General features: G+C 48.3%; 1 protein-coding gene across 2 annotated transcripts; it reads right to left on the bottom strand.

Annotated features, from left to right (window-relative positions):
* Positions 1 to 1,118: 1,118 nt before the first annotated feature.
* LOC111836687 (midnolin-like) lies at positions 1,119 to 19,123 on the bottom strand. Of its 2 annotated transcripts, none has more exons than XM_023798195.2 (8): positions 18,818 to 19,123; positions 15,848 to 16,076; positions 14,350 to 14,437; positions 14,070 to 14,132; positions 7,202 to 7,630; positions 6,883 to 7,006; positions 6,395 to 6,694; positions 1,119 to 4,152 (listed from the first exon to the last, which is right to left on the bottom strand). In XM_023798195.2, the coding sequence occupies exons 2-8, from the start codon at positions 16,066 to 16,068 to the stop codon at positions 3,878 to 3,880; spliced, it is 1,500 nt and encodes a 499-aa protein (XP_023653963.1). In that variant the 5' UTR covers positions 16,069 to 16,076; positions 18,818 to 19,123; the 3' UTR covers positions 1,119 to 3,877. The 2 variants fall into 2 exon arrangements, with proteins under 2 accessions (XP_023653963.1, XP_023653964.1); XM_023798196.2 differs by lacking the exon at positions 18,818 to 19,123 and adding an exon at positions 16,296 to 17,018.
* Between the last annotated feature and the right edge of the window lie 222 nt (positions 19,124 to 19,345).

Below are 19,345 nucleotides of genomic sequence, written 5' to 3'. Positions count from 1 at the left end.
ATACGCCCACAACCCCTTTCTACTTTTGGTCGTTTGCATGCGGCAGACACAACAAGCACTGGAGAACAGTCTGATGCTCAGAGTCACACGACTCACAGAAGAGATCATTAGGACGACGTCCACCCGAGGACGGCAATAATAATATTAACCTTCTTTTCTGACACATTTATCCAGAGCATGGAACAAGTAGCATCTGTATCGCAACGCTAAGCCCTTAACCACTACCTGTTTCACTACAGAACCAGACTAGAACATTCAGTATCTATGATGCCTATCTGTTATATTCTGTTGAGATAAGAGCACTTTCATTAACAGATTGTTCATTAGACCCAAACAACTATAGACATAGCGGTTGTAGATTTGAGTCCATAACCGATTCAAATAGGTTAAAAATTGGACAACTGGTGCCGTTTCTCAGACCGAATGCCACGGTTCCTTAATCAGAACCCGCTCTGTAGTGGCTGCAGTCACACGACAGGCCGTGGGAGCGTCCTGGCGACTTCAGCTTCTGCTTAAAGACGTGGCTGCTGGCGCGTCTAGTTCTTTCCAACGCGGAACGAACACCATGAACCGCTGCTTAAAACAAAGACCCACCACTGCAGATTCACACTCTCCATAACGATCTTTCCCGAGACAGGCACCACCGTATACACGACGATCGCTGCGACGGCCACCTGTGCAGGAGAGATCACATGACCAACGTTCCTGGAAGCCCACTGCATACGGTCACCGGATGCAGGGCAGAGAGAGCTTTTACCGCGCAAACTCCCGCACACAGACATGCTTTGCATACACACGCAGGCCACAATCGCAACCATGCTAACATGGGGCCGTTCTGTTCGACCCTGCAAACAGACTGGTTTAAGTTTCAGCCAGGAATCTGAACCAGACAAGTCATGTAAGTATTGGTAAACACTGGGTCTACTGGAAATAAAAACACTTAAAGTGAAACTGACTAAGAAACTGAACCATTGTATTTCGATTTTTTTTGTTTTCGGTGTTAAACATGAACTGAAAGACTGCACAGGCAAATCATTTAGGTCAGAACAGTGAAAATTCGTTGGAACACGATTAATCTCTCACATGCAGAAATACAAAAAAAGACAGACAGTTAAAAGTACCGTTTTCAAGCTTGTTTTTCAATTTATTACCTAAATAAGAAAAAGTTCTATTACAAGTCACACTGAAATGTATTGCTTAAGAAAAAAAAAGTTTTTTTTGGAAAATGACTTCCATTTTTCCACAAAAAAAAAAAAAGACACTTTATCCATAACTAAGTTGTACCCTCCCACTTTTAAATGCACTAAGATACCTAAATTCACAGTTACCATTTTGGTTTCATAAATTAATACAGTCACACGTGCTACACTGGCCTATCACTAGAACATAGCAAATCATCATGTCTCAATTCATCTGGCTGGCTACAAATATGAAGGCGCAATTACATGAGGTGATTGAAACATAAATCCATAAACCCCTGTAAAATCATCATTTTATAAACTCTGGGTCTCTTCGTCTGTCGAATACGTCAGGCACGTACAGCGAGAACATTTTGACATCCGCAAAATGTCAAGTGTAAAAGCATCGGAGTCATAGGAGCCCAAAATTACTGCCGATACATTGATTCCGGGAGACAGTAAATGCTGTTAGACAGTTAACAGACGGCTCTGTAACTACAGCCACAGTACTGCAGACGGGTGGAGCGTGATTCCTTACTGTTAATGGGGACAGGATGGCAACACAGGAAAACGAAAGAGGAGGAAGGACATGAAACAAACTAAACAGAAATCATTCTCACATACCAGACCAAGGGATTGGCATTATTGTATAGAACAAGGCTTCTTATGTCATTACAACCACCAGCTCCAAGTAATTTGTCCATATTTGGGTTTGTACAAGTGATAAACAGCAGTACCAGAAAGGACTGAATTCCACTCAGTCAAGGGCAAAGTTTAACGGTGCAGAGAACTTGGGATGCTTAACCCCAGAACTGCCAAAATGCTGCAAAAAATGAAAATCCAAAATCCACCTCCCATCAAGGATAAGGGCACTTAAATGAGGTCATCTTCCAGCACTGAACTCAGACTGCAGATAAAAAGGAATTAAAAGGAATTAAAAAAAAAAAACACAAGATTTAGGGGGACAAAAATGTAGAATGATACAAATGTCCGTGTGCCTTGAGATTTGCAGCGGCCTGTAGGTCGCTTATGTCGCAGGGATCTGCAGACCCAGTCAATCACGCTTCGGCATCAGGGGGAAAAAAATCCAAAAATATTCCAGAGAATTGCGTGTATACACTCCAGTTTACACTGGGTGTTTTTCTCCACAACACCACGAGTTAGCAGCAAATGACCTTCAGATGTCCAATCTGATATGTAAGCAATACTCAGCTTTGAGGCACTGATTGATAAAAATGAGCCAAGCTTATTTCAGCCCAAATCCTTACACGTTTAACCAATTTAGAGCGAGGGACACTGGAAAACGATGTTTTTTTAGAATAGCTCGAAACTGATTGGTGGGTTAGGGTGAAGGCTCCTCACTCCAGAAGGGCGCAGAGAGGAATCGCAGCCAGACTGTGTTCAAGCATCTGGTCGGACCAGCTGATGAACAAAACTCTTCGCGGCGAATAAAAAGATTCTCGTGGCCGAGATGGTTTGCAAATACTGTCACCGTTTTCCCAGCATAAAACGGACATTCCTACACGTCAAACAGACCCACCTCTATACTACGGCCATGCCTACAAGAATTACCCAGAGCGTACCCAAATACAGCCCAAGGTTTCGGCTTGCTAAGCAGCCAATCACAGCCACTGGCCACACCCAGAAATCCGCCTACAAGAATTCAAACAAATCCTCTCACACACACATAGAAATGGATTAAAGGCAACAAGACGATACATTGATAGGTAAATATATATATATATATTTTTCTCTCTCTTCCGCACTGTAAATGGTACCTATTCTTACACACATCTGAGGTTTTTAAAATCAAGAATGACTAAATGACCGTATATGACAAACCGTGAATATTTACTGAATTACCGGCTTGAACCAACCAAGCTGTACTGGTTTTACTGTTTTTATTCAAACAGCACATAGAAAAGAAAAAAAAAAACAAAAATAGATTCTCATTTTAAATTTAACATTCTATAGCCTTCTAAAGCAGTTGTATTTCTTATCTTCGCTGTGTGTTTTCTCTGAGCATCATCTGAATAAGACAGGCTGTTTTTGACAGTCTCCTTGCGATAACAGAGAACTTTCGATAATTTAATCTTTCATGTTTCCACTCGCATCACTGCAAGAAGTCCAACTGTCCAAAAAAAATAAAAAAAATCATAAAAATGTGCAAAAACCGTTTGAAAACCTGAATGCTTTGTGAATAATGCTACATATCTGTTGGAATATGAAAGTGGGAGGGAGAAAAAAAAAATGTATTAATCAAATACTCGATTCTGATTGGCGGATACGAGGAGTCCATCACGAGAGACCGGAGCATGTCATAGTGTCCCTTCCTTCCTGTATCAGGACACACGTCCCTTAATGCAGAAACTGTCCAGAACATGGATAGTCCCACTGCAGTCAGACGCGGGCATTCATCCAGCATGCACCTCAGGAAATTAAAAAATATAACTAATTAGCAACACTGAAATCAGCTGTATTCTATTTCTTAAAGGCAGTACAGTCCTGTAATCACTGCTGTTTTCATGCTTAATTCTGTAGTCCTATGATGTCCAAATTCCAGCTTCTTGTGTTCGAGACAAGAACGGCACACCAGTGAGGCGACGCTGGGAGGCATCCAGCCCCCCAGGAAAGTGGTCTATAGGCTCCATCCCCACGACTTGACCGTGTGACCTCCTCTGAATTTCCCCCCTCCCCCGTTATGCCACCATGAATTCCGAGCTCAGGTCTGTCTTCACGTCCGGCTTCCAAACGGCGTCGTCGAAGTCCAGGCCCAAGGAGGCCTCGCTGGATGCGCTGCTGCTGCTGCTGTTGCTGCGGCCCGCCTTGCGGCCGCCCGCGGGCAGTGCCCACGCGTACGGCGAGCGCGAGTCCCGCCGAGCCTTCCGGCGGAGACGCCGCTGCTGCATCAGCAGCTGCAGGCGCTCCACCTTGCAGCGCATGGTCCGGTTCTCCGTCTGCCTCAAGCGGTCACCTGTAGGGGGCGCACAGGAGGGGCGGGGCAGGTCAGTGGGATGCTACGGGGCTAAAAATTCAAGCACTTCAAAAAGGTCCTTCTTTCTAAATCTGAACAGACACAAAATTTCTTGCATTAATTGTTATGACTCATAGCAAAGGGCAGCGATTTCACATGGTTTCTCCACGCAGCACTTTGCACCCCGAAAACTGCTAAAAGCCTCCTAATTAACAGCTTGGTGATTAAAACCTGAAGCAGGGACTCAAGTGGCAGAGCCAAAAATAACGATTTCAGTCAGACAGCTGTGAGGTGAGAAGTGACAGTCAGCAGCCGTCCCCATAAACACCTCCCCTCAGCTCAAATCATGTTTCAGAAGTAAAATTCTACAGCATGGCTGAGGAAACTGGTTTAAAGCAAAGGAAACACTAGCCCCCCCCCTCCCAAAAAATACTGTATATGTAAAATCAACCGGCGTGAGGGACAAGCCACATTCCTTGAGAATGATCAGCAGACATGTCACCCCCACACGACCACGTGTGTCTCCAGACCCACTGTAGCAGGAGCTGGGGGGGTGGTGAAGGGGGGGGGGGGGAGACCCTGTTCACAAGGTGAACAAGGTCACGAGGTTGAAGGAAGAGGGGATCTTGGGGTGGACAGACTACATTCGGGCCTCGCCGGCCTGCCCCCCACCCCCGACGCTAAAGCCTGAAATCCTTTCAGCAGGCTGGGGAAAATCCTGCAGCCATGTGATATCCAGCCATGCTAGCATCACCACACGAAATACATTTTTAGGCAGTGACAAGTCAACAAGCCGCAAGCCCCTTCTTCCGAAGGCCTCGGGGTGGGGGGGGGCACTCACCCTGATTTATTTCCCAGTTCCTCATTCCCGGCATTCCTATATACCAGTGCAGTAACCCTGGGCAGAGAATTTGCTTTGTGCGAATGAGTCTCCACATAAGCAGGAAGTGCTGTTCACCTTCCATTTTTGGCTTTGTTTACAGGTTTGTTTTTTCCCCCCCTTTCCTGCCCCATCTGCCCTGAAAGTAGGGAAACTCTCCAGATGTTACTGGATGCCATCAGCAGCTCCTGCAGCCTCTCTGCCCCGACTGTGCTGATGCTCAGCTCCCTTCCGGACCGTCCGACTAACGGGAATCGACCATCAATTTAAGAGGCACGTTGGCCGGCCGTCTGTCTCCTGAAGAGGACACTGGCTCATCATAGGAAACGTCTGCCTCATAATGGCTTCTGCTCTGACCTCACACACACACACACACACACACACACACACACACACACACACACACACACACACACAGGGGCAATTCCAGGGTTCTTTAAGGTGGGGTGCATTAGAGGGGAAATAATTCACACAGTCTTGTCATTAGCCAATGATATGATTTGAATGGGTGAGTGACAGGAGTGGAAGCACTCTGGGAGCTAATCAGCTTTCAGCCCCGCCCCTGCATACTCCCTTGCACACAGAGACGGTGCAGTGGAAGGGGGGCAGTGAGGAATTTCACCCCCAGGCAGTGGGGAGGTGACCTCCTCTGCAGATGGCGGTTTACCACGTTGAGTGGACTGGTTCACCTTGGGAGCTGGCGTGATAACACACGGGACGTGACTCACCGCTCATAAATCACCCATGCGTGCCAGAGACGGGGCACTCTAACTCCTCAGCTGAAAGCGTCCGGAACTTTCCGTCTGGCCCGCGTGCCCGCGTTGTCGAGTCGCGGAGCGGGCGTGACTTGTGATTAATGAGGAGAGAATTTTTCCTGGGGTTGGGGGGATGGGGGGGGATGAGAGGACTGAGCAGGGCGGGGGGGGGGGGGCAGCTAATCCAGCTCTTAGTCACTCACAGCGCTCAGCTTTTGTGGCTAAAAAAAGTGGAAGCAGAAAAAAATCCAGTTCCCTCTGTGGCTTGATTTGCCCCCCAGTACCCGCCTCACCCCCCCTGCCCTCACCCTGCTGACGGGCTGCCAGTCACTGGACAGAAACCGCAGTGTTTTATGAATGGGGACTCGGCATGATGTCACATGCTGCACTGCTGCCACTGGAGACGCAGCAGTGTGCAGGCCTCCCACTGTAGTCCAACTGCAGCCAGATGTTGCCTAGGCGACCGGGGCAATGCAGTTTAGACCCTCCGAACATGCTTTCCCAGGTGCATTGTGGGTAAAAAAAAAAAAAAGCCAGAGGACAGAGGCGCTGGTGATCAGGGGGGAATGCGCACACACGTGGGCACAGGTTGGGTACGGTCACTCACCGGTAGGGTTGCATACGCGGATCCGACTTTGGCACTTGACCAGCGGGTACAGAGGGGCCGTGCCGGCGGGGGGCAGTGAGGTAGCGAGGCCCACTGGTGCGGCCAGAGTGGGGGAGGCTGGCAGAGCGGTCGGTGACGGGGGAGGGGACGAGCCAGCCTGGCAGCGCAGATGGGCCAGCGAGGGGGGCGTGCCCTGGTACTGTCGAGTGGCGCTCAGGAGGTCATTGAGGATCTGCAGGACGGTGCTGATGTCGCGACGGGGGTGCCCGCTGCTGTCCTGGCAGCTTGGGTGCAGCGTGCCTGAAGGGGGAGGGGCAGGGGGGGCGGAGTCAGTGCATGAGTAGACAGCCAGCAGGAAGTGACTCTTACCAAACCGCTTAGGACCTCAGAATGAGATGAGCAATAGCACATCATTCAGACTGATGGCCCACGTTTGGCCACATGCATCTGCTAATGAAGCAGAGCCGACGGCAGGAAGCGAGACGCACCTGAGAAGGTCCCCGAGAAAACCCCGGGGGCGTGGCTGACGAAGCTCTCGATGACGGCCCCGGGCTTGCGGAGGCGAGGGGGGGCCGCGGCACTTTGGGGGGGGCATCTGGAGCCGGTAGCGGCCTGGGGGACAGAGACACAGAATCAGCGACGGCTCTGCGTTCACCTGAAGGCACAGCGGGTGATGGACGTAGCGGGAGAGCAGAATAAAGACCCAGAAAGACCTGCGTCGTAACCCTCACCGTAAACAACCCACCCGGAGCGAAAGACGCGTAAAACACTTTGCGTACAAAGTCAGGGAAAAGCAGCGGTGATTACCTCTGGGCAGGCCATGGCAGGGGGGGCTCTCTGGGAAACAGGGTGCGGGTGCGAGTGAAGGGGACTTCCTGGGAGCAGACAGCCATTCTGGGTGGGGCCGAAGGGGGCAGTGGGGGATGCGGGGTTTGAAACGGCCGAGGGGGGGGCTGCAGAATGGGAACGGTGTGGGATCTTGAAAGTGCCAGCGCTAGTCCCGGGGCCCCCTGTGGCCCCGGCGCCGCCCCGGGGATGCAGCTGCGGCGGATGCGTCGCCTGCGGAGGATGCGTCGCCTGCGGAGGATGCGTCGCCTGCGGAGGATGCGTCGCCTGCGTCGCGCTCTGCTGGCCCCCAGACTGCTGCGCAGCCAGCTGCAGCTGGACGAACATCATGTGGTCGCCCACACGCAGCGCCAATGTCAGCGGCGACCGGCCCGACAGGAAGTCGCTGACCTGCAGACAGGAAGGGGAGGGTCTTGGTTAAAGCCGGCCCACTTCTGATCATTGCAGGTGCCGAGTCTTGCGGGAACATTAATGCTCATTTCAAAACCGAACACATCCCGAAGGCTTCCCAGTCAGCACAGAACAATTCCAGTCAACTGGAAGGGATCTTCCAGTGTCAGCTGTGTTGTGGACTGTCCCCTGTTCAGAGGCAGCAGAGATGTGAGAGTGAAACTATCCCATGAAGAGAGAGAGAGAACTAGAGAGAAAGAGAGAAAAAGAGCAAAAGAGAGGCAGTGGATCCAAACCACACGGCATCGATGGTGCAGCTGTGGGATCCGTCGTGGCCCCCACTTTCTCACACCTCCCCCCATCCCAGGCTGCAGGTGCCACTTAAAGAGCAGCGGCGGACACGTCCCATGGAGAAACTCTGCGCACAAAGGTCACGCCCCCACCCCAAGCATCCTCCCCGCGGAGAGCTCACCCCCCCCCCCCCCCCCCACCTCCTGGAGGTGACAGGGGCAAGAGCTGGGCCACATGACACAGAACGAGAGGGTCTTCAAAAGCCATCCTGACTCAGAGGTTACCCTTTGGGGGGGGGGGGGGAGCCGACCCACCTCACCCTTGGACATTAAAGACGCATAATTAAGATAAAGAGCTCGTGACTCACAAGCTGCGGTAAAATCCATCACGTTTAACTACGCTTATCCAAAGCACCATACACGCTGTGTTTTAAACTGACAGCTAGTGAACTTTATCTGGGACTCATTCCTTCTGTGCCTGTGATCAGAAGGTCATCGGTTCAAATACCCAAGTCAGCAGAGGGATGTTACCGTTGGGTCCCTGAGCAAGGCCTTTAACCCCCGATTAAATCACACCCTGCTTCCTCTATTGTATGTTGATTTGGATAAACAGGGTCTGCCGAATAGATAAACTGATTGTAGAGAGAGACGGAGGTCTTGGATTCACACCGGGTTATTCACCGAGCGACTTCCTGTGAGGCAGCAGATGGGCGCCACCTTCCCGAAATCAGGGGCATGCTGGGAAACGGGGTTGTGATGAAAAGTGTGACAAATGAGAGTAACCCCACCCTGCAGCTCCCCTCCCCCCCACCCCCAGAGACGCTCCCCGAGTTCAGTTCCCACAGACGGAACATTGCAGCTGATGGGGACGGTGAGCACTCCCCATCACAACCCCCACCCAAAAATCCACACCAGGCCAAAACAGCGCCCCTCCCCCGCCCGCCCCCAAATCCACTTTTCCTGACGGACGTCCCTCATCACAACCGAGTCACGTCATATATCCAAACACTCGACACCCACCATGCAAACTACCCATTGTCAATCAAAGGACAGACACCAACTCCAGTCCAATTCTCTTTCAAGAAACGTGCAGCGGAAAGTTCCCGCCTGTTATTAACGCCCCCCCCTCGTATACAAAAATCTGTGCCATCACAGTTATTTAGCAGGCAGACGCCCACATCCATCAGATCTGTAAGAGGCACCTAAAACTTTCCACCCCCTCCTTCGGCACTCTCTCCTTTCATAAGCGCCTCGATCCCGCTGTGACGCTCCGGTCGGAGACGGCGGCACGCTGCCTGCGCAGGCACTGCCCCAGACGGCTACGCGTGGGCCGGACCGCGGGGCCTGATTCTTCAGCTGACAGTCACGCAGCAGGTAGCCTGGCAGCCGCACTGGTGATTTATGTTTCTCCTACTATGAACAAATGATACGGCACTGAGGCAGAAGTATCTGTGCAAAATCAGTCTTGGGCATTGCAGAGGAATTCCGATACGCACTTCTGGAACGTTTCGGCTGGGTTTCTGGGTGACTGGCGATTAATGAGGTCCAATTTATCGGTTTGCGTTAGAAACACGTGCGGTACTGTATCAACACATCAGGTTGCTCAAAAACAAACAAAAAAAAAATCAATATAAAGCAGGTGAATACAGACTGATTTAGTGGTTTAAAAGGCAAGTGAAACCGATTAGTAAGTTTCTGGCCTGAACCAGAGGGGCGTCAAGCAGAGGCCGAATCGCAATGCTGTCATGGCTGCAGCTCTGTCCTTAGGCTCCGCCCATGACTCTGGATAAAAGTGGCCGCATACCACTGCATGGCTGGGTTCTTTATGCCTGGGGGGGGGGGGGGGGTGACTAGCTGTGGGCTGAGTGGGAGAGGCAGCAGGTGAGGAATAGGCGGTAACTTCCCAGCAAACTGCCTCTCTCACCCCCCGCCCCACCCGTTTCCGTACCAACATTAAACAACAGTGGCGCCGGAGACAAAGCCTTAGATGCAGTCAGCTGATAAACCCTGACCAGAACAGACACTGCAATCAAAAGCATTAGCTGTCGCGGTTCGAGAGCACAGGCGGCGGGTGCCTGCTGCAGTAGGTTAGTGCCCCTGAGCAGAAGGTCACTGGTTTAGGTCCCAGGGTCAGCAGAATGTCGCTTTTGGGGCCCTGAGCGAGGCCCTTAACCCCCAGGTGCCCCAGGGATTGGTTGACCCTGACCCCAACGCTAATGTAACGTAATGTTCTCCTCAGGTGAGTTATTTCGTCGGGGGGGTCTGCTTATCGTCACTGAGGCCGGTGACCTCAGAGTGAACCATGGAATGACGACCCCCCCCCCACTGGGGGGGCTTAGTCATGCACAGGAAAGCACACCCACCCCTCACAGTGGCAAGAGCGAGACAAAGACTGTACTCCCCCCCCCCGCCGATCCACACCCCTCCCTCTTTACGACGCTCACGCAGAGCACAGGAGCCCAAACCGGGCTTAGAAGCCGCCAGCCGCTTATCCGAGGCGCGGTGACTCAGCCCGGTCCGGCCTGCCAGCCGCCGCTCGCCGAAACACACGTCTGTCGGCTCGCCGGCGGAGCCAAGGGCCTCGTGGGATGTTGGGCGGGACTGAAACCGGGCAGGTAAACGGAAACGTCCTTTATCTTCTCAGCGTAGCCATGAACATTCATACGGCTCACAGCAGACCTCACGGAGTAAAGGCACCAATGATACTTATAAAAACATAAGCAAAGAAAAGAAAAATCACACTCAAGCAGTTTCAAAAGGCAAATGCTTTCCGTTCACACAACACTGCAGAATTTTTGTAGCGTCTGTGTGGTGGGTTATGCATATATTACACTGTGGGGACCAAATGTCATTTGTCAAGGGGAAACTCAATTTAATGAAAATCTGTTAGTGCAATCAAAAATCCAAAAATGCCAAAAGTCTTGCATTTTGTTTGGTTACTTATGCTTGAGGCTATGGCTGGGTGGGGGTTAAGGTTGTCATTCTTGGGATTAGGGTTTTGCCCATAGAAATGAATGGATGGTCCCCACAAATATATGAATAAGAACTTGTGCGTAAGTCAGCCCCCTCATGACCTTCTCTGCACTGTCGCCCTCCATCTTTCAGGTCTTGTCATGGCACATCCTACCCAGCATCCTTTGCATGGGGGGAGACCAACCTGGTGCGAGACAGCTGACTCAGAGGTCACCCAATCGCAGGGCCCCATTGGAGGGTGTCAGTGGTGCAGATGGGTGTGGGGGCCGCAGGGCCTGGCTGGCCGCTGACTCACGACGCTCAAATGACTTCATTCGCATCCTTCGATTTATCAACAGAGCAGAGCGGCAGCACCACTGACCGAGCCGAATAAAACGGGGGGGGGGGGGGGGGGCAGAAACAGCGTTAATCACATGCCTGCTAGAGATACTAATGTCTGGAATTATAATGCACTGTCCTGACAGGGAAGTGGGCCATTCCTCAAAAGCGATGAACGGGAAAATAAAGCACAAAAGGAAAAGAAAACGGAATGAGAGACGGAGTCATCCGCTTTCGTCTCGCTTCTCTGAGTCGACGGGTTTCCGAGCCACAGCGAGCTGTTAGAAGCGTCTGCTGAGGCCTGGATTAAGGAGGAGTACTAAAGGGGAGTACTAAAGGGGAGTACTAAAGGGGAAGCCCGGCGGTTTGACACAGGGCCAAAGACCACAGCCACCCCCTGACCACTTTCGGCTGCTTGTTTTGGAGCCCGAGATGAAAGCCCAGGCAGACCAGAGTACAGGAAAGAGCTGCCAGGGATGGGGGGTTGAAACAACAGCCGGGGCCACAATCCCAGGTGCCACGAAACAGTCATGGCGATGTAAGCAAAAAGCCACAGGGCTGTACTCCCTAAAGCTCCACATACTGCAGTTACTGTAAGAAACGGTGACACAGTCGTACAGATGGGTTTCATTTATGGCCCCTTGCAGACACTCATCCCCACAGTGTTTATTCACGCCGCCACTTTTATCACATCCAAACCGCTGTGACTGCGGCCAAAATCATATTAAGAAAATATATAAAAAACACAAAACGCAGGATTTAACAGGCCGAGAGGAGCACCAGTCAGTCCGTCAGTTTAATCACCAGAGCGAGGTTCACACCGCAGGGTGTTCAGCCAAAATGAACGATGCTCTGAGCGGCATCCAAGGAGAGCAGCCCCTCGAACCGGGAGCCGCGAGGGTTCGGCTCCCTAGTCGCCCCGTCCTCTAGCCGCCACACAAGCAGCTGGCACACTTTCAGCCCAGACTGCAGCTCACCCACTGCGTCCACCAGACCGAGCGTGCACCTTTGCAAAGACACACACCGTGCGCGTTTGTGAATGACTCACGCCTGAAGAGCTCGAATCACGGAGACTGGGCAGTTTCGATACCAGCGCAAAACGGCCGACGTCAATCTAAGTAACCTCTAAGAACACAGAAACCCGCCTACGAGTGACATGTCCCTTGTCCAAGTCTGACCCCTTCCATGATTAATCTGGTCACCCCCCCCCATCCCACGCATGATGTCCTATGACTCATAAAAGTTGCATGATTACCACAGACTACATAACTGCAACATAATATAGTAGCTGAGGACTAAATGTTCCCCTTAAGTGCTAGTCCAGAGCCAGTCCCGCTGTGCAAACTGCTTCTTGAACCTGCGTTTGTGGGCGTCAGGAGGCTGGGGTCTCCATCAGCCATCAGTGTCTGCTCCTGAACACGACACTCTCTCTGGTTGGCTACCAGGGGGCCAATGAGCCGCTCAATGAGAGACCGCCAATGTCTTACATTTCACTCCTGTACCTGGCTAAATATTCACCTTCTCTTTTTATTCCACAGGGAAGTGTCCTTTGCACGATGGGGGGGGGGGGGGGGGGGGAAGCCATGCACCGAAGACGGTGCGTTTCCTGTCGTGCCACCACCACCGCACGCTCGAATACAGATCGCGCACTTCAGAGGCCCCTCTCTAAACTCACAACACGCAGGATTTCCAAGTTAAAAATACACACAGGAAGCCGGCCCATGACACCGGCTTTTGAAGACACACACTCCTCAGTGCCCTGCTCTGGAGGATGGGTCTCCATGTGAGAAGTTTCAGCGCGGTGCCCGAAACATTCAGATTTACACAGCACCCCCTCATCTGCATATCAAACGCAGAGATGCGCCCCGATACTCATTCGCCAGCAGTTTTGAGATGACCGCACACCTATACTTGTCAATACTAGAAAGACGTCTGTTCTCGCTACCGCAAAATGTAAACAGAGGTGCATTAGCTAAGCTGCAAATATGCTAGGAATGCTGAAATTCATTTTAAATACCAATTAACATATCAAAGTTACAGAAAACTATTCAGTCAACGTGCAATTATGTAAGAACAGACCATAAATTTATGTGATGTGTATAACACTATCATTATCATCATCATTATAATAATTATTATTATTATTGTCATTGTACCCAATTATTATTATTATTATTATTATTATTATAACAACCATAATAATAATACAACTATTTTTGGGGTGGGGCAGGTACAGCCAGCAGACTGCAATGCATTTTCCGTTCCTCAAAACCCTGAATTTAATGAATGAGAACGATACTCAAAGAAAATGTGTACATAGCGTAAAAAATGCTGATACCAGTGTGAATGATTCCTGTTTTAAATTCCGCTGAATGACGCCCGGACTAAAATAAACCGCTGCTGAACCACCAGAGTTTCTTGGAAGGCCCGCTATCGCGCTGCGCGCCCGTACGAGCCAGCAAACCGCACGCGCCGCCGCTGCCCTGACTTCGCAGAAGACGGCGGGATTGACGCACATGCGGGGCGGGGCTTGCCCGGACTCGCCTCTCTTCACACCCCGCATAGACGTTGCTGGGAGACCAGAGGGAGTTCCTTAAAATATGCACAGCCCTTGACTAGCGGGCGAGCCTTTCCGGGCCGAGAGATTACAGAAAGCCTGGGAAGCTAATAGCTTAGCCAGATCCGTATTTACCTCTGCAGAATACCACAACTCCCCCTTTTCTTTAGACTTGGGTGCAATTTACTAGTCGGGCTCCAACTGGTCTTTCATAATCCCAATTTAAAAAAAGCACAAAATCATAGTATAATTATAACCTCTACATTACTACATGCATATAGAAATGTTAAAAAAATCTTACCTGAGTTTCTGTTAAACTCTCTAAAGCTTGCATGATGGATTGTTCTGGCTTTGGGGCTTGGGACTACACAAACACAGAGAAAATGAGAGAGAGAGAGACACACATTTAAAACCATGTATTATTTTTGCAAACATGCTGCATCACACCATTAAAAACATTAGATATTTTTAATTTAATTAAAATTTCGCTAGTCAATGCAACATCGGTATACAGCTAAGTGTTATAATACTGTTTGCATGGGTTTTACTGGGCAACTATAATGCATGGGAATAATTCTTACCATCAAACCTGCCTCAACTGTTGGTACAAGTGTTAACCTGCTCCCATCTGAGACACCAAAATCCTGCAGCTTTCCTGAATGTAGACGCCTGTGGATAAAAAGTAACAAAAGAATGAAAAATAAGTTCTAAAAAAAAATACAATGAATTAAGTTGTGCTACAAAAGAACAGAATAACAATGTAACAATAATAAAATTAAGTCCTTCCTGTTTTTCAGTGACCTTGAAATGCAGATAGTTACCAGAGTGTCATAAAAAGATAAGAACGAAACACAGAAAAGGAAATTCGCCAATATGATATGACATCACTGCACAATCCGACCTACTGGTTTAATATGGATGCGGAATGTCTATTGAAGCTTCTTATATTCACGTAGACAGCTTTACATCCGTGTATTTAACATTCCAAAATATAAACTTTATTTTGTATCTGATGTCTGTACCCGTCTGGCCTACATATAATAATAAAACTCATAATTGCTGCGTGTTTGATTCATTTATTGATATTCACTGCATATTCATCGAAATCGAAAACGCAGACTGCAGCAGTTACCTTTCGATTCACGTTAAGACAAATGTTTCCACGTTACAGGGGATTCGCATTCATGCCGCGCGCGGAAGCCGATCGAAAACTCCATGTCAACTTCATGCAGAAAACGCCACTTTGATGCAATGCCCGTCCCGTGGGGGGGTTAAACTCTCCGCGCGTTGCAACGTGACACAAGACATTTCGACATTACTTTGACGTTAAAGCGTTACTTCAACGGGAAGTGGATGCAATCGTCCTGGAGAACGATCTGTAACTGGCAGCAGTAAGCAAGATCCATCCGGCTTATAAACGATGATCCGAGCATTCGAAGACGTTACCGAAATGGAAATAGCATTAGCTTATTTCCTGCTTATTTTCAGGGTTATGATCAGACACAGAACGCACACATTCGAAGTTACCTATACGGACAGTTTGTGGTCCTATATTACATGAAGCATTGCGCAATTACACCCAGGACTCCTTTACATGCTAATTGCAATATTATTTAACTTTACAGTTGCCCTGCCCCCCGTTTTCCGCACATACACACGCCGAAACAGCATAAATCCCCTCTGCCATGCCGAATATAAACATGTCTGCACAGCCCGCTGTCGTTAATAAGCGAGGCAGACCGATAAAGCGGGGAGGCTGGTGGCAACATTTTTGACAGCAATTTACCTGTCACTTAATATATCCCATACACATTAGGTCGATCAGTTAAGTCACTCCGTCTCGGGAAACCGTAAAATAATAATAATAGAAAAAATAAGCAATCTAGGACTATATAAAAATTAGATGCAATTGATGGGTATAACGCTCAATTGTATAAATGATCATATTATAAATTCCATTGGCCTCATCGTCCAATGAAGCTTTTTGAAAGCATTTTGTAAAAAGCTGGCCGTAGCGCTTCTTTCAGACCAGGTGCAAACCGCACCTGAAGGGTCATTTTCATGTGCATGTTTACTCACGTCTCCTTGTGCAGCAGAGCAAGTCGCTCCTTGGGGACGCGGAGCCTTTGCGAGAGCCTCCTCTTCAGCCCCTCCACCGTCTCTTCCAGGGGAAGGGAAACTTCGAAGCGTGTGCCGGTTGTGGAGTGAATAAGCACATTCATGGAGGGCTCGCTTGGGACGGCCTCGCAGGACGGAGCTCCGCGACTGGTGCAGCTACTGGCGGTGGGATGCTGGTCCATTCGAGTCTCTGAGTTTGTAAATGGGAAACCGAGGGAGGATTTTTAAAATTTCTATAACTTTACGGCTGCGGAGGAAAAAAAAATCCCCAACTCTAACTGGATCTGTCTTCAAGTCGATGGGGACAAAAGCATTCTTTATGTGGTTCCTTGAGCCAGTGATCCACGTACACAGTATTTCCCTTTTGTCCCCCTAGAGCCAAAAAATAGATAACGAACGCTATTCTTACCAAAGATTTTCCCTTTTTCTGCATATATTACTAATTTCTATATTTTCCTTTTCGGTTACGGGGGTGTGCTTGCGATCCCACGACCAGAACAGATGTCCCGTTTTAAAGACTGCATACGTCGATCACTGAAAAGCTACTGAGCTAACAATAGAATCTGTACTGCAAAATCGACCTTGCAGTATAAATCATCTGTAGACTTATTTCCGCATGTTCAAATAAAGGCAGAAGAATTATATGCTAGAAAATATTTATTTTATGAGCTAAAAAAATGAATGTGTGCAGAATGTATCTTTCGGCGTCAGGTTCCACAAAACTACACACGCCTTAAAAAAGTAACAAAGTCCTCCGGTCTCTGCCCATGCTGCTCACGGCGACTCCAGCGCAAAATCACCGACAGCGGGCGCATCGGAGCCCTGCTCCTCCACACTGAGACCACGCCTACCGCACAAAGTCCTTCTGACCTATCACCGGAATAAATGCGTAGACTTTGCTAGCAATGACCTATCCGCAAGCCGGTTAAAACCACCCACGTGGTGGATAGGCTCCACCCCTAACCGTCTACCACGCTTTGTGAAAATAACCAATCAATTCACGGCTAATGTGACGAATCACGCTTAGGTACGCAACTGTGCCCGCCCTCTCCAGTCATTCATAATGTGACACGACCACAGGAACTTATGCGATATACGAGACAATGTTTTATCTCTGAAACTGAATTATATTCTTTAGTTTTGCTTTAATCAGCAAGCATTACCAGTATAAGTCAGTAGATGGATGGATTCTCAGCAGGAAGTACAAATGGACAGTCGGCACATTTCCTGTCCTGTCCACATGTCCTGGCTAAAGTGGATAATGAATTTAGACTATATGCGAGCTAAATAGTGAGATTGCAGTTTTCAGTCCTATCAGTATCAAAGTGAAAAATCAAAACCATGACAACGTCATTGCGCCCGTTCACCAATATTTAAGCAAAAGCTATACTAGTTTTAAACCATGTCTTTATTAATATAACAATATTAATGTTTGCAGTCATGTGAATTACCTGATAAAGTCATACTCCCCTACGTAGGCTGATGCATTGAAGTAACCGACGGACACTAAAATTTTAAAGGGAAATCATTCCGCCCTCTAGCGGTGAAACACCAACACGCATTATTTTGCGAATTGGGCAATATAGCACACAAAGCAGATTGTTTAAGTTTGGTTATGCTTTCGATTTTCAAATCTGCATATTTGTAACAACAACAATAATAATAACAACTTATATCATTATTATTATTATTATTATTATGTGTTATTTTATTTTAGTAAAAAACTACTAGTAGGTACATTCTAACGAGACACTAAAAATCAACATACTTATTTGGACCAAAATTCACTTGTATTTTGAATACAAACAGAAAACAAACATTGATTTGCTTATGCTAAACTTTCCATTTGGTAAATCTAAATATTTAGTGGACGCCTTTGGCTAAACTGACATACAAAAGGGTATCCAATGCAGCTGGGGCGAAGGGACTTGCCATAGTATTAGGCGCTACTTGAACCAACCGCCTCCCAGGCATATCAAGCCTAATCGTATGAGCTGCATACCGCCTCATTCTCTATCCGTGTACGAGCCACGGACAGTCTATGGGTTAAGGAATCAATACTACATTCTCTAAAGTATCCAAATTTCGGTACTTGGTGGGAAAGTACGGTTACATCTTTTAAAGTGTTTGCAGGTTTCAAATGGCTAGATAGATGAATATGTGAAACGGAGCGTAGACAATCTAACTAGAAAAACTACCTGCTAGACAAATTTATGAAGCATGCAAACTAACTCCGAATTACACGGCAGAGACGTTCTCTGCAGTAACAGATACACATTTAGCGCAATAGCCTATTATAAGGTTTCGACACAAACGTGATACATACTTTAGTGTTGTTTTCGCCAGGTTAAATAACAGGGCAAGGTGGGATCGCCGCGTGAAATTCTCCCAAAAGGCTGTGGATGCATGGTTTCTATGTGACTCGCTATCCTGCCCTGTATGACAACAGCTTTAGTCACCTTAGGCCCACACCACAAGCAGGTGTGCATATAGCGTGTGTACGTGTGAGCAGAAATGCAGAGGGGGAAAATGCCCGACCTGGGTGTTAGGCAATCTTACATGACAACAGTTCCCTTTGATAACACAATTCCTGGCATATTATACAAAGGGAAGGCAAACGGTGTACGAGCGTAGTGATCGCTGGCGGACGCGTTTATTTCATCCCCATTGTTCTTAATTAATTACTCAAACGTCGCTGGCCGACTTGTCCCTCTTGTTCTGTACATTCTGTGCAATATCGACGCATAGTAAAGCTACTTCACAACGATCTCCTTTGTCAGTCTTGCTCCGTACATGCTACGTGTATTATTATAATTTTCATAATAGCAGTGTTTAAAATGGCAATAAGTCACATTACTAGGCTTCAAACGACATAATAATGGCTGTGAAGTAATTATATTTTAAAGATGAAAATGTAATAATTAAACTTACCAATCACCGTAGTTTGAAATCTTCCTCAGTTGTACAGTGTAAATCCGAAATAACGCAAAAATGTTCTATCGGGAAAAGCACCAAATCCTCACAAAGTAGCTGAAAGCCTTTATTCTGTCAGACAAGTGCGATACGTCCCAGGCGCTTTAGTTCATAGACAATGCAGCTGTCGAGGTGGGACACCTCTTAACTGAGTTGTTTCGGATCTGGGTGGAGAACTTAGTAATTGTCCTGTCAGCCAGTGATTTAAGGTAGTCTTGGGAGTTTCGAGGATTACCGCCTCCACAGTACGGCTCTGGGCGCTATCGAGGCTATACTTTGATACCATAATATGTCACATCAGCGATCTGAAGTTCAAGAACACGTTTTTAACTTGTGTAATTTTCGAAATGTTCTTCAGTTACAGCTACGTGCCATCAGCCTTCTTTAGTGCGCAGTCATGTTGTGACAAATAAGCTACAGTATTCAAGTCTTATAAGGAATTTGAAAACGTGATAAATATAGTTGAGAAGGCCTTCCAGTAATGTA

This window comes from Paramormyrops kingsleyae, chromosome 21 (assembly GCF_048594095.1).
Source record: "Paramormyrops kingsleyae isolate MSU_618 chromosome 21, PKINGS_0.4, whole genome shotgun sequence".
NCBI classification, from domain to species: domain Eukaryota; kingdom Metazoa; phylum Chordata; class Actinopteri; order Osteoglossiformes; family Mormyridae; genus Paramormyrops; species Paramormyrops kingsleyae.
The sequence above is the reverse complement of the archived record's forward strand: the minus strand, read 5'-3'. Positions and strand labels throughout refer to the sequence as shown.